Genomic DNA, 15,874 nt, shown 5'->3' on the forward strand with positions numbered 1-15,874 from the left:
ACTCAGACCGGTTTAAAATAAACAACTGATAAAGAACAGTTTTTATTCTCTCATTGTCAGGTAAATATGCAGCTTTCTGTATCAAAACATAGTTTCTAAAAAAACAAACTAAAGTTAAGGGATGAGAGCTGAACTATTATTTTACTGAATAAATTGCTGTCCCTCATTTCTTATCTCACCATGTAATTCATCCATCTAAATTTTACCTGGGTCAAGACTTAAAACATAAGGAGTGAATGACGTAGATTTTGTGAAGCATCTATAAATTATGGGGGTCTTTTCAATGCCCCACTATTTTATATGGGTCATATATAAAACCCCATATATGTACACCCCAGAAATGGAATGAAGATCTTCATTCCATTTCTATTGGAATGAAGATCTTCATTCCATTTCTATTGGAATGAGGAATGTATCTAACAGGTACTTACACTTTGCTTCTGACAAAATTAAGTTAGTTTTCCAGTGACATCATAGCCTGAGTTAATTTATTATTTATCTGTGACATAATCAAAGTTTGATGTACACAGTGTGAATAGTTTTTAGATAACCACTCAGCCTTCAAGGGTAAGTGAGTCTTGCTCTTGCATGCTGACTGTATCACAAGATTAAGTAATGCTGACATGCGCTCATTGGTGCAAAGTTTAAGTAGCACTTGCATTGAGTCTGCAGCGGTGCTGTGTTGATGCCGTTTGGGGCTAATAATACATATGTGAATGATCAGAGAGCTAAAAATAACTATTTCTGAACATTTACAGATGGCATTAGACAAACATTACTAAAGAAAATAATAGGGTTGATTTTTGTAAAAAAGTAGAGTTGGATACTAAGGAATGTGGTATAAAAATTATACACTACTATGCAAGGAATGTGTGTTAGTGTGAAAATGTGTGTGTGTGTGATGATGGCAAATGCATTTTGAAGAGAGACGAAGAGATTACAGGCAAGTAATACCAAAACCTGAAATGTGGTGGCCAAAGGTGATCCCGCTATATCTAGGCTATGCTTGGAGCAAATGGGTACCAGAGGAAGATAAAGCATGAGAGATGCAGAATTTGACATGCAAAATTACTCTAGAGCATGACAGTGTCATAAAATAAAGTTATAAAAGTAGAGCTTAGGGTAAAAATTGGAATGGGATTAGTTAACATTAAAGAAAAAACAAAAGATCTATGAACACTGTTCCCTGTTCTGTTCAAAGTCTAAACAGAAGAACAGAAAAAAATGTCAGTCAGTGCCTGACAGATTCATCCTGCCACAAGCAACAGCAGCACAGAGACCTCTGCACGTCTTGGCTGCAAACACGCTTCACATGGATGAAAAAACAGAAAGAAAAAGCCAGTTAGAGCAGAACAGTACCTTGGCCGCCACTGTCCCCTCGCAATGCTGTCGCTTTGTTCAGCAAGGTGTGGAGAAAGTCATTTTCAGCCACTACCCTGAAACCAAATATACACAAAAAGAAATACAGTTGAATGTACGAAAAAAAACTGTTTTAAATCTGGTGGGTGCTGACAGCTGCAAGAGCACGAAACTGCAACATTTCAGTTCTAACAACATGAAGGATCTTTAGGGAAATCCAGAAACAGCTTTTGAGTAGATACTTTATTGGTAGTTTCTACTCCAAAAATATGAAATATGACAGAGAAAAAAAGAAGTAGTAATAGTGAAATAGAACGTACGGGTAGAAGGGAATGAAAAATTGCTTCTCCTCATCGCATTCATGCTTCCCTTTGATGATGTCACTGATGTCCATCACTACCAAGAAGAGAAAATAAATGTGTCACTGATGAGAAAAATCAAAGCGAAGGCTACAGATTCACCTCGGACAAACAGGGAGTAGTTGAGAAAAACACACTCCCTGACAGCTGCTTTCTTGAGGAATCGTTTGAGGATGTTTAAACAACAGTGTTGTTAAATGGTCATTTTAAAAAAACACACACACTTTAGTTATTTTAATCATGCTGCCTGTTCTAATGTTACTTGTTCAAAAGGCTTTTGCCCCATTAAAAAAAATGAAAAGCTGCAGGTGGTAATGAAAGTCATACTAGCTGGCAGAACAGATGAAATAACAACAGAAAAAGTTTTTTATTATTAAATAGGTTAGAAACATATTGCTGTTTTCTTAAGTATAAGGCTTCATTTTTATGCAGAAGGTCACTAAAATGCCAATGTATATCCCTGAAGAACAGTTTAATGACTGATCTAGATGTTAGCATATTTCTTACCTCACTGTTGATGCATTAGTTTGCTAAGGTTAAAGTGACACTATCATTATGTGTTGTAATATGTCTGGGGATACCTACTATAAATAGACAAGGGTATTTTCAAGAAATTAAACCACTATTTCATTACTGTTATGTTATATGTGGAACACTGTAAACATGATTTTAGCTTTGGGCCAAAACAAAGTCAACTGTCTCCACTTGAAGTACCTGCCACCCCAAAAGGCCGGCGGAGGCCCAGAGTGCACTTCTTGTTGTTTGCTTCTTTCAAGTCCATCCTCCCGACTCTCACTATCTGACAGATCAGATAAATCTTCTCCCTGCTCAGGTCTTTGTTCCCCAAGTCCTGGAGGACAAAGACAGAGAACAAGTAAGCAGAAGAACCTCTCTGGGAAAAGCCAGAGAGCAAAATAAGACAACAATCTAACCATCTGACAGGTAACAAGTTCATTCATTGTTGTGTTGTGCAGTGTCTTGCCAAGCTAAGAAATGGTCTAACAGTGCCCTCCTGTGGCCACTTACTGTGAAGACAACCTTCAGATTGTTCAGCATCTCAATCTCTTTTGGAAAACCACTGCTGCCCCAGCGAACCAAGTAGTTCTCACTGCACAAAGTATGAAAAAACATTAGTTCCACATAAAATCTGCAACAACGTTCAGTTATAATTTGACATAAAGAGTAAAAACTTTGTTACAGACCTCAAAACACATAAGTGCATAACAGCACATTATAAAAATATTGACACCTTTTAAGCTTCCTTTTAAATTTTTTCCACCAATTTCAATTTTATTCAGTGTTTTTATTTATCTTATCGTTTTTGACAAACCAGCAAAAAGTAAAAAAAATCCTCCACGCATTTTTCTGGCGCATAGTGTCATTTTATATCACAATCAAGAAACTATGTTAGCGCCAGTTCTTATAAAAATGCTGCATCTATATGGGACATCTATAAGACTACATCATAACCATATCTGATGCCTTGAAATTGGCCTGTCTCTTTAGGAATCTTTTACGACACTCTCTACAGCGCAACAATATTTCTCCATGCCATCCATTGATGCTGGTTACAAGGAGCTCTCTAGTTCACATGATAAGATCAGCAGAAGCTCCGTTCCACCGTCTGTTTGCTATTTGTTGCTACGGCTCGTCTGGTGGAGATCTAGATTATCAAATCTGGTGTGAGAACGGCACAAAAAAGAAACATTTGTAGCTAAAATTGCACTGAAAGATGCTTCTATACAGTGCTGACTCAGACAAAAGTGAACTTTTCAGAGTTTTTATTGCTTTGAAAAAGGTTAAAATCAGTGTGATTTTCCTTTCACTTCACAATTATGCACAATTGTGCACTAATCTATCTCACTGAGTCTTTGAAAAAAATAAAAACTTTTGTGGTTGGAATGTCAAAAAGTTTTCCTTTTTTTTTCTTACAGACGTGGACAGATAAAACATGTAAGGTTAAAATAAACCGAAGCCAGGGCAAGAATAAAAAAGTCTGACTCAAAGTCAATTGAAAGAAATACACCAACCCTATTAGTGGAGGGGTTTTATTCCCTTTCATCTAATGGTCAGACAGTGAAGGAACAATTTTATAGTAGTTGGTCTGTAATAAAAAAGCGATGACTGATTTAGGTCGAACGCAATACTTCCAGCCACTCTGGCTGAGACACAGATATACTCAGGATGACAGTGAGTGACGGGGCTTAACATCAGCTCTGTCAGGCTCCATACAGTCCTGCCACTCCGTTTCTGCTGGCCTATAATTTTAATTTCCTTATGTCTTTTTTTGGCAAATTGTCATAATTTAATGTCGCTCAACAATGAAGGAGAAGGGAGGAAGGCAAGTTATGCGGAGAAGAACATAGAAAGAAAACGGAGAAACTGTGTGTAGGTTGCATTAGTGTTCATATCTGCTTTACACAACAAAGATACAATTTTACTACAAAAAAAAGAAAGGAAACATTTAGTATTTATAGAAGAGATGGGTTTCAAATTTACAGTATATCAATTATTGAAACCAATCTGATTTGGACAGAAATATTTTCGAAACATTTCATCTTGTTGAAAGCAAAGCTGAGGCAGAACTGCCACTGATACCTGATGATGGTTTGTTTGACTGGGTCATAGAGGGACATGAAAAGCTCAGAGTCTTCTCCAATGCGACACACAAAGTTCCTGACGAAGACATAGAGGCTGTGGGTGGGAGACGACTGAATTCGTGCTGAGATCCCACTGTGGTCTGTCTGGATATTGGACTGCAGGAGAAGCATAAATATCAATATGATTACCAATCTGGATTGAAATCTTTTCTTGCAGCATTCCAATCTTCTGCTACAATTTTTGAGAAAACATCTCTTCAAGATAGAACATTTCCCAAATATATAGGTTTTACTTGAGGTTATGTGTGCAGTGCTGCTGTTCAAAAATTATAAAATCCCACTTTGACAGCAGCATTCAATCATCTTCTAATACAATTCACAAAGTTGGAGAATCCAGAGAGGAATCTATCACTGGGCTTGTTTTCAATTCACACCTGCTGAGATGACCGCAGAAGGAGGTTTTTGTCTGATGCACCTTCTGTGTTTATTCTGTCATAGATTTGGAATATTTCTTCCATTTGCTTCAGTAATTATACATTTTAATTTTGTGAAAAGGTGCTTTCCCACCTATTCACACTTTGTATTTTGCACCAGACCACCTTGGCATTGCAGAAAAAAGTTAAAATGTTTTTTGCAAAATGCTCAATCTGACAAAAGCAGACATGTTCTATTAAAGTGTAGCATTTACTAAACTCCACCTGTCTATGTTGGTGGTGATGGGATAAAACATAATTTGTTCAGCATGTATTCAGATGGTATGGTTGGTATGCAGATAGAGTTTATTTTCTTGGAGCCATTTCATTAGTTATGAATTGCTTAATTTCTTAAACTGCATGTTTTTATTTCTTTAGCATTTAAGAGCAATTTGCTTCTCTGGCATTTGAATCCATTCTCAATCATGAATATATTTATTTATGAAAAGGGTCTGAGTTTTTTTTTTTTTCAGTGTTAAACTTTGCTACTATAATAAAAGCTTTATTAGTTTTCCTCATTTTAAGGCTTTTACAAATCTTTATCAAAGGTTCTGATAAGGCTGGCTGACATTGTAGCTCAGAACTGACAAACCTAATTGGTTGGCATTAATGTCACTGTAATTTGAAAGAAATCAACTGCATCATACATGCTTTTTATTTGAGAGAGCAACAGGAAAATCTCTGAGTAAAAAAAGTCCTTATCTTCTTAATTCAATCAGTAGTTAGATCAATGGTGAGATGTAAAATAGCTAGATAGAGTGAAACTGAAGTTAATTCGATTTGCAAGCAAGCTGACACTTAATTTATTTAGCTGGCAGATGACTGACATATAAGAAGTATAACTCAATTATTATCTATGGCTTTGAACAGATAGAGTTTCACTATAGCGCCTTTCTTACGCAAAAATAAGGCCAACAGGGATTAAATGATAAAATGGCAATTGAATCTAAGTATAATCCGGTTTGATATTTGTAGAAATTGCCTCATTTAAAGAAAGGATCTTTTATAAATGATCAGACAAAAAACAAATCACACTAGTGTCACAGCTTTTAAACCCTTTGTGTTGCCGTCCCGTTCACATTCTGCCCTCTACCTGCTCTTCTTTGATGCGTTCATTGATTTTGGTTGTGGCCTCCTCGTGCGCTCTGAAGAGGCTGATGACATTAGCCTGCTCAGGGTCCAAGATGTTCCCGTCCTCGTCTCGAACAACCAGGTCCAGCTCAAGGATCCTTCATTGAAAAAAGGAAGAGCAGGATTGATGGAATTAGATGGAAGGTGAAGAAAGTAAAGGGATTTTACAAAGGAAGGCAACTAGGTGAAGAGAAAATGGATGAGCAGGAAGGCAGAGTAACTAGGAGATAAGACCAAAAGATGAACAGACACTTTTTACAGTTTCTGTAAAAGCTGGGATAAAACACAAGTTAACAACAATGATTATCAGTGTAGACGCACTTGTTGCCATAATCAATCTTGGAAGTAACTTTTTGCTTGAGCTCCTTAAATTCATCACTGGGCAGAGTCCCAGACAGGAGCTGGGAACGCCACTCCATCAACTCCCACATCAGCCTCTGGACCTGCTTCACACGTTCCTGCTTGTTACTCTAAAAACACAGACAAAGTGGTGTTAAAACATAACAAAGACAAGTAAACTTTCATAAACACAACTGTAACAGTTTGGCTTGTACCACAAACAGCTGCTTCCATATGGTGCCCCACTCTCTCAGTGTGGTGGTCACCTCTTTCACCAAAGGCATCTCAGCAGATGTCACAATTTCCTCATCTCTAAAGTTGCACAAACAAAGGCATTTTAGATACACATGTAAACTTCTCTAACTTTAACAGATGATCTGTCAAATCCACTCACCCTCGTTTTTCAATGTTGACCTCCTTCAGGTGGACAAAACTTGAAGGAAAAACTCCCTGGAGTGGAAAATATAAAACAGACACACACAAGAAGGAGGTCAGTGAAAGATCTCAACGTCAACAACTGTGTTATTGTAAATTATGTGGCTAAGATGCACAAGACTTACCTTTTGGGCTTTGTTTCTTGTCAGGTATCCTCTGTACCACCCTGAAAGACAATCGAAATGTCATCATAAAACTGCATGAAAACCAAAACAATATATAGAGTGGTCACAGTTACATCTTTTTTTTTTTATTTCGAAATCGTAACAAAATAAGAGCATGAAAGCAGCCATTCCCACTGTGGTTTTCTAGCACTTAGATATTTGGGAGTTCTGGTTATTTTGTTTCTTTACGTTTTTATATATTTGTAGTTTTGGTAATTTTGTGTCCAAATTTTTTTGGGGAAGAAAATGGAGCCATATCCTGAGAAACATTTTTCCCCAACCATGTGTTATTCTGAACCTTTATCAGGAAAACACTCAATGCTCAGTTGAAATGCGGTACAATTAAAAAAAAATATGCAATAAAATTTAAATGTAAATGAGAATTTTATGATTGTTTATGTCTATAATTTACAAAAAATACTTGACTATCATGCAGAATTACATGATAGTAATTTATGCTGCTTAAATCCACACATGGGGGTTTAAGCAGACGTGTGAGAGGACAGAAATAGCAACTAGTGATTATAAAATAGGGGAATAAATTAAGAAAGCGGCAAATTGATGCGGAGCAAATATTTGTTTAGGACAAAATCATTTGTTTTCTGCTCTTACAAAGTGATATAATGCAAACCTTAGAAGTTCTTGAGAGATGCATTTAAGCACCATTCATAAATCAAATAATATTTGCTCCAATTTTTCATTTAAAAAAAATCCTCATTATCAGCAAACATCGCAAAATTGTTTTACAACTACTAAAAGAAAATCCTAGATGCTTCCAACAGGATTAATATGACGCAACGACCAAAACATCAGTCTTTTGTAAAGTGATTACTGTTCAAAATCATCACATTACCAAAAAGTTTAATCATGGTGTTGCTTTTTTATCTGTAAAAAGGCATTTTAATTGATAATATCATAATGATCAGCTATATTACAGACTGCTGTACCATCAAAGTTCAGAACACATCAGAAATTACTGATTTATATCACTAAGTCTAGTGGCTGTAATTAAATAACACAGAATCCTCCTGACTTTCATTCTCATCAATACGTCCTGTGTGCTTTTTAACATCTACCCTATTGATGTCTTCCTGTATGTAATCAGACTAAGTGTTAAATAATTTCATTACTCTGCAATATTCTGCATTCAAATCTTTAAGAGTCCTAATTAAACCGTATATACACAGTGAGAGAAAATGTAGGAACTTCACATTTAACCTGTTGTTTCAACATGACATGCTATATTAGCATGGACTGCATGTATGTTGTGACATTTGCTTTTAATTGCAAATAAATATTTTAGTTTGATCTCAATATAGTTTTTACAAACAATATTTAGGTGTTAAAAAGGAACAAACACTGCTTTAGACCAGGGGTGCCCAAATCCAGTCCTGGAGAGTTATGATATTAAATCTCAAGGGCTGGAGTTGGATATGACTGCTTTAGAGCAATTTTTTTTTAAATTATTAATTAATACTTTAACAGGCAATAAAAAAACACAAAACAAATGTAAAACATGACTGGACAGGAGCAGCAGTAACAGAACTCACCATCACAGACCTCCTGGATGTGCACCGTGTCTCCTACTTCTAAGGAGAGTTGCTTCTCCCCTTTGCCAACAAAGTTCCACTTAACTGAAAACAAAATAATTATAGTCATGAATGGTAATGTTGTCTGAAGAAATGAAATACCAAATTGCCCAAAGGAGAAACATTTAGTTGCAGTTCAGTTCAAATCCACAACAAGAGCATCCTTCGGTACTTTACAAGAAAAATTACTTCACTTCATGTTCAGTTACATAGAATAAAATAAATGTCATTAATTCCAACACAATGCAATCATGTCAGATTCAGATCCAGTCTTTGTAAGCAACTGCTCAACATGTGTTGAGCAGTTGCTTGTTGAGCAGAATGTGCGCGACTGAAACATGCTAATGCAGAGCATTAGCATTAGCTTCCCTCCCAGAGATAACAGGCTGTGTATAATGTTTTTACTATAATCTAAGCTGCATACAATTAAAATATGCTAGCTCTGTGTTGGAACATATGGTCAGCATTCCTTTAACATTAACTTTTGATGCACGTTTCAACGTTAACAACTTAAAATTCGTATAATCTTCCTTCCTTATAGCACCACTTCCTGTGTTCTAGACTCACAAACGAAGCAGATCAACTTTTTTTGTACAAACAATCAATGCTGTATCAACCCTACTTTCAAATCTTTCCAACATCCAATGTTACTTTCATTGTTAGAATTGGGCTAAAAGGTGCACTACTGGGTTAGTGAAAGGTTTAACTGTCTCATCCCAGGACATAAACACTATTAATTAATACATCAATGTATCGGCAGCAATAAGATTTTTATTTTCAGTTATTTCAGTCCAGATGGGAGGTCAAAAAATCTGTGTCCTTGACAAGTTTTTGGCTGCATTGCATATCTAATGGAAACATACTGTGATAAGAGCCGCCATATTAAACCACACGCCTAATACAAACTGTACTGAGGTTGTGTTTGCTGTCTTCCTTCAAGCTACAATTACAATTTCCCAGCATTCATTTATTTTCTGTTGCATTATGTGCCCAGCATAAGATTTTTTTTCTCAAAAGCATTGCCCTTCTGTTGCAACTCCGTTTAAGTTTAATTGGAGGTCGATGTTGTAGATTATGCAAGTTGTCAAATCTTAAGGTTGGAGTCGAATAGGATGTCGAACTCTTTGGACCTCTGAAGCATTTAGCACCAACACATCCAATAAACAGAAATGTATTTGTTTTCTTTGGACAGACAATGCAGTTGTCAGTAAAATAGTAAGTCTGTACATCAAAATGTACCTGCAAAGTTTGTGCACACACAAAAACTTCAAACTGAGGACCTTATTTTGACTTACCTACACCATACCGCTCTGTAGTAGTCCTTGTCCAAGGAGCCATGATTTCATGTAGTCTGCTCTACTAGAACCACTTTCACAAATGTTGCTTGATTCTATTCCTTTTTTATCTCTCTTCTAAACTTCTCTCTTTCACATTTTTTGTAGTTTAACTGAAAGCAGCAGGCCCTACCCCTTCAGCCTTCTTCCTCTTCTGTCTCTTCTCGCTTCCTGCCTCTGAGCGGTTAAGAGGAAGTGGTAGAATACAAGGTGGAGTCACACCCAGGTTTATGCAGTGCCTCCAGATAGCTAATTTAGACTGACTGTAACATCATCAACCAGACTCAGTTACCAAAGAGTTAAAAATAGCATCGATGTCAACTGTATTCAAAAATAAACGGTGTCAGTGCAGGTTATTATCCTGAAAGGGCATATTCAATTCAGCCCAAATAAGTTATTTTTTATTTAAATATTACAATAAACACATGTAATTTTAATGAATCACACAAAACAAGTAGATCCGGCTCATATTCAGAAGTACAGTGAAATTAAAGTTTACATAAACTAAACAAAAAGCATGTCTTTACCTTTACTGGAGAAGTCAGTGTTATAAAATTCTTTCTATTTGCTAAATGGCAGAATAATAAGAGATTTTATGAAGTATTATACAACAGTCTTCAAAAAGCAGATGCAAATCTCTGGATGTTTTCTAAGGCGACAACTCAAACGTACTCTTTCCTTGTGTAGCATTCAATATATCAGGTAGAGAATCATGAAACAAGTCGCGTTCGTCCTTTACCAATACCTTCCAGATGCCTAATGGTGACACTCATTTGTTTAAACAGTTATAAACAAAATGGAAAAAAACCCAGCGATCCTCAGGATTCCAGAGATGAAAGGGTTTAGGTGTGAAATGTATGCATCAAACCCAGAACAAAAGCAAAAGGCCTTTGAAGATGTTGACTACAGGTGATGAAACACAGTGAAATGACTCCTACATCAGTCTAGGACAAAAATAACCCCAGAGAGGAAGAAACCTCACTGGGGTTGCTTACACAGCAAAAGCGCTAGAAAAAGGATAGATTACGGTTTTTACATGCTTGCAGGGACAAAGGCCTTAGTGTTTGGTGACTATGGTTTTATAAAACTAAAACAGATTGGTTTGCCATGACCATTAATACATTCAGAGGAAAAAGGGGAAGATTGCAAGCTTGAAAAAAAAAAAAATCACCCCAGCTGTGAAGCATGGGGAAGTGAAGCGTCATGTTTTGGGGGGTGTTTGGCTGCAACTGGTGCACTTCAGTAAATACACGGCCTTGACAGAACATTATGTGAAAATATTGACATCTGACTAACTTTAACTTCCCAGCTGATATCAAGTGCAAACAGGTCTTCTAAATGGACGATGGCCGTAAACAACCAAACGAATTGCAATTTGCAAAGTGGATGAGGTGTGTGCAAGAACTGAGATGTACACTATGTCATGTTTAAAACTTTAGACTCCTATGCAAACAACAAGTACAGACAACAGGAGGTAATTTAAGAGTTTATCATAAAATATATTCAAGGAAATGACTCTTCTGGTTTTAACACCAGATTCCAGGATGGCACTAGCAGGAGAGGTATGTGATTAATATTTAATGACATTAAAATAGTTGGATGATGATCAGAAGTGAATAGAAACAGTGTCTTACTGGTGATGAGGAGCTTGATGCTCAAGGTGGAGGTGAGTTTATCCACAGAGACTGAGGTTGGTAGGAGATTGGTTTGTGGTGGAGTATAATGTTTGTCTTCCAGGTTGGCGCTGAGTTGCAGTGACACTTTGGAGTGTGGACAGGCAGGTGAATGAAGTGAGCGAAGTGTCAGAAAAACAGGAAACATGTCACCAAGAGGGTTAAGAGAGGAAACAGAAAAAGATTGAAGGAACTGAATAGAATATCTCCACACAAACCCTCGAATCAAGGAACCAGGCTACATAAGCTCAGACAACTGAGATCTACAGAAAAACCTAAGGTTTATTTTTTTAGGGCTGAAATGATTCCTTGAATGATTCGAGAACCTCGAATATTAAAATTCCTCGAGAAAAATGTATCTGACTCGAAGATAATTGGTTAATTACACACAGTTTGAATTCAATGTCAGTGGCCTGAATAAAAATCTTTAAACTGAGCTGCTTTTCCTTTTTGAGAATATCTCTTTTTGAGAATATTTCTTTTTTATGATAGATTTGTACATGGAATGATTACAAAATGAACTTTCATTAATGAGTAAAACAGATCTGTAAGTTAATGTAATCAGCAAAACAACTGACTCCAAACCTTATTAATAGTATTATTTAGTTACATCCATATGGGCCATACAATTTTTTTTTAATATGGAATCTTTTCACAAAATAAAATTTAGATGTTTTCTTCTTACAAACAAGCCTATTATTTGTTTCCTTTCATCTGCCACAGTCTGTTGATGCACATTTAATTTCATTCAAAGTGTTTATCGTACATTTGAATAAGTTTAACCAAAAATAATTTAAATACTTACATACAAGAAAAAAAACACATTCTAGTTTGAATTTCTAAGTAATGATGACTGGAAATGGATAAGCTTTAACTGTTAGTAACCCTGTCCACAGCACACTGTCTTCATTGAAGATTTATGCACGGAGGCGTCTTCTCAACATGAAGAAGCATTTCTAAAGTAAGATTCAGTTTTTATGCTTAGATATCAATTTTTTGGGCAGCACGGATCTAAGATGAAAGTTTAGCTTGGTTCTAATTTTGCTTGTTGTGGGAATTATTTATGAAGCTTAAATACATTTATGAGATTTCAAAGAAAAGGCTCCTTCATCTAAAATGTGTTTCCCCTGAACCCCTTCAGTTCATGTTACCACGGGAACCATCCCATTCAAAGAGCATCCTTGACACCACAGTTGGCAGCAATTGGTAGTATAGATAAAACCTTTTGGATATAAAGCTGGCTCATTCTATTTGGCTACGGTAATTATGAACAACACCTCAGGATTTAATTAGACTTGCCCAAAAAAGTCAATATTACACTTTTTATATAGAGCAATGAATAAAAACTAAACAGTTTTTTTCATAAAATAAAAAAAGAAATCTTGAAGAGCTTTCCTTTAAAACAGGCTGGAAGCTATAATTGTCTTGAGGCTTATACTGAAAAGAGGGCAAAAAGAAAATTAATGAAATCATAATCTTAGCCTTTCATTAAGACCCATCAATCCTTTTTTGCTTTATAAAATCTTGTTATGTTTAAAAATAAAACAGTGCCTAATAAATGTCTTCATATTATTTGGACTTGTTGACATCTTGTAATGTTACAGCCTCAAACTAAAGCATCTTATTGGGATTTTATGAGGGAGACTAACACAAAGTTGTTCATAAGTATGAATAATCATGCATGTTTTTTCAAAATGTTTCACATTTAAATTTTTGAAGTGTATCATACAATAGAAAGAAGCACACAACTGTCCAATATAAAATTATTAATGGAGTTCATCAATATGTAATTTAACATCAGTTCAAAATGAATCGACTCTGCTGTGAATGTGTCAGAGGTTTGTTAGTGAACAAATGGCCTCATGAAGACCAAGGAATAAACAGACATAGAGCTGTGGAGAGGTTTGAAGCAGGCTTTCAACCTCTCTCAACATCTTAGATAACACTACACAGTCGATTAGCAAAAAAAAAGAAAAAATAATAGTAGAACTGCACACCAAGCAAGACTGACCTAACCTAAAGAGGCCGGCCAGGTAAGGGGATCATTGATCACAGGAACAGCCACAAAGTCCCAGGTAACTAAAGATTCCCTACAGAGATCCACAGCTCAGGTGGAAGAAACTGTGAGAATCCTGGCATTATTGATGCCTTTGTGAGACTTTCCTTTTGTGGCCTCCACTACTCCAATACATTCACATGCACTCACCAGTAATAAACAGCAGAAGTTCAAATTTAATGCTGGTTTATTAAACCCTCAAATGTGTTTAGGTCCTATCTTAAATGTAAAATAATGCAGTTCACGGATGACTTGTAAAAATAGCTTAAATTGTGAATGGGAGATGTTCAAATGTCCAAAATCTATGAAATGACAAAAAGAAAAATTTCTGATATATATCCAGTAGGTTGTTTGGTAGAGAACTAAAAGTGGACACCCTGAACACATCATCCCATCAGTAGAGCATGGTGGTGGTAGAATCGTTCTGTGGGGATGCATTAATTTGAAGGGACTGGGATGCTGGTCAAGGATAATGACAGAATAAAGAGAGCTGTATGCAAGAAAATCATGTAAAAATGCTTAAGTCTACAAACACTTTGGCACAAAGGCAGAGAGACTACAGCAAGACAATTTGCCTTAATATAAAGCTACAGATAAATAACTGATCAAAGCATACCTATGTTTTATTATGTCTCAGTAAAGATCAAAATCCAGTTGAAAATTTGTGGGAACACTTTAAACTTGATGTTCACAGATGCTTGTCATCTAGTCTGTCTAAGTTTAACCAATTTTGCAAACATGAGTGCACAAACATTTAATTTTGTGGATACCCCAAAACACTTCCTGTTTCTACAACAAAATAAGCACTTCTCCATGACAAAGGCCTTACTTTTTAGATTTCCTTTTTGCAAAAATGATTTTTTTAAAACATGCATTATTTCCTTTCACTTCAGTGTTTGCCCTACTGAATGTTGATCTTTTGCATAAAATCTGTATTTATTAAACTGAGCTTTGTGCCTGTGATGTGGGAAGATTGGATGTGGACACTTTTGCAAGGCTCTGATATAGAAAGCGGTTGAAGTCTATCATTTCTTCTGGGACCACTTTAACCATTTTTGCTAAACAATAGTTCCAAAATATTCTGTTTCTTAGTCTGTTCACTGTATTTTCTTTCTTCTTACTCCTACACTTTCATTTTTTTCTTGGTTTTTCTTCTTCAGTGTATACTGGTATGCTATAAAGAAAAACCCGTCACAGCACAGAATATCCCCAGAAGAAGTCACAAACACACTTACTGATGCAGTGTATGTATGTCACAGTCTGAAATATTCAAAGATGCTCTTGTCGTCACATATAGCAACTCACTATGGATTCGACAATAATAATAATAATGCCATTATAGATGCTGCAGGGTAACTCCAGGGAAAACCTCTGGAAGAGAGGAAAACATCTGAGGATTTGAGAATAAAGAAATGTGAGGTAAAGATAGGTTATCTCCCAGGGTTTTGCAGCAGAACAATACTAAAACCTTGTTATTATGGCTCATAGGAGAAGTCTCAAGGAGCACAGAAAAGCAAAACTTCCAGAAACTGCCAGAGATGGACTGACGTGAAGATAAAGGCATAAAGAGAGGCAGGTGACACGAAAAGAGAGAACGAATGAATTAATTCAGGTTCAGCGAAGATCTGAACAAGACCACGGACAGAAAGGGGTTGGATTCAAACCAGACATTTTATGTTCAGCTTAAATTCACTCTGGTGGAGAGATAAGAAGAGAGAGAGAAAAATGGACAAAGGCAATAAAAAGAGAAATGATAAAAACTTTGCCTTGAGGTCTGAAGATGAATCGTCTTTGGAAAGAAAAGGAAAAAAGGAGACACGTCACAACACTAACGTCAGCGCATGAAAAATAGATTGAAAGGTTCAGGAAAAGGACCTTTGTATTGCCAATATCACCACCTTGGAACTGTGACTGATTTTCAAAGATGCATCCCAAATCCTTTACAATTGTTCCAGCTTTCTATGCAGTTGTATGCGTTTTAAGACATGAGGGGAAAGACATTACTCATATCAACCCCAAAGAGCTCAACACCCCAGCACCTAAATTAGAACTAGAAAATAGCAAATTGTCTGAATTAAAAGATAAAAACAGTAAGGAGCCTATAGTCAAAGAGAACCTGCTTAATTGTTGCAGCTTGCACAAACAAGTTTGAAGAAATGACAGGAAAATGAATAAGCTATTTCAAGTCTAGCCACAGCAAATTACCCGAGGAGATGTGTAAAATCAGAACAACAGAGCAGAATCAGAGTGAAAGTTACAGAGAAGGAGAGGATTATTCAAGGAACCTTCTTGGCTCTTTTTTCTCCTCTCTCTCTTGCTCTCTCTCTCTCTCTCTCAAGCCCTCACTACACACACTCTCCAT

The 15,874-nt window shown here is 36.3% G+C and overlaps 1 protein-coding gene across 1 annotated transcript in view; it reads right to left on the bottom strand.

Annotated features, from left to right (window-relative positions):
* The window catches only part of LOC122836636 (dedicator of cytokinesis protein 2), a 105,654-nt gene extending 95,705 nt beyond the window's left edge, over window positions 1-9,949 (bottom strand). Inside the window, exons 1-12 of the mRNA XM_044126345.1 lie at window positions 9,745-9,949; window positions 8,411-8,494; window positions 6,822-6,862; window positions 6,656-6,711; window positions 6,477-6,573; window positions 6,244-6,392; window positions 5,885-6,020; window positions 4,317-4,474; window positions 2,745-2,826; window positions 2,433-2,568; window positions 1,680-1,755; window positions 1,360-1,436 (exon numbers count right to left, since the gene is read on the bottom strand). Coding sequence (XP_043982280.1) covers window positions 1,360-1,436; window positions 1,680-1,755; window positions 2,433-2,568; window positions 2,745-2,826; window positions 4,317-4,474; window positions 5,885-6,020; window positions 6,244-6,392; window positions 6,477-6,573; window positions 6,656-6,711; window positions 6,822-6,862; window positions 8,411-8,494; window positions 9,745-9,787 — 1,135 coding nt within the window. The 5' untranslated portion in view covers window positions 9,788-9,949. The remainder of the gene's footprint in view (window positions 1-1,359; window positions 1,437-1,679; window positions 1,756-2,432; window positions 2,569-2,744; window positions 2,827-4,316; window positions 4,475-5,884; window positions 6,021-6,243; window positions 6,393-6,476; window positions 6,574-6,655; window positions 6,712-6,821; window positions 6,863-8,410; window positions 8,495-9,744) is intronic.
* Window positions 9,950-15,874: the final 5,925 nt, after the last annotated feature.

The sequence above is a fragment of the Gambusia affinis genome, linkage group LG09, assembly GCF_019740435.1.
Source record: "Gambusia affinis linkage group LG09, SWU_Gaff_1.0, whole genome shotgun sequence".
Taxonomy (NCBI): Eukaryota; Metazoa; Chordata; class Actinopteri; order Cyprinodontiformes; family Poeciliidae; genus Gambusia; species Gambusia affinis.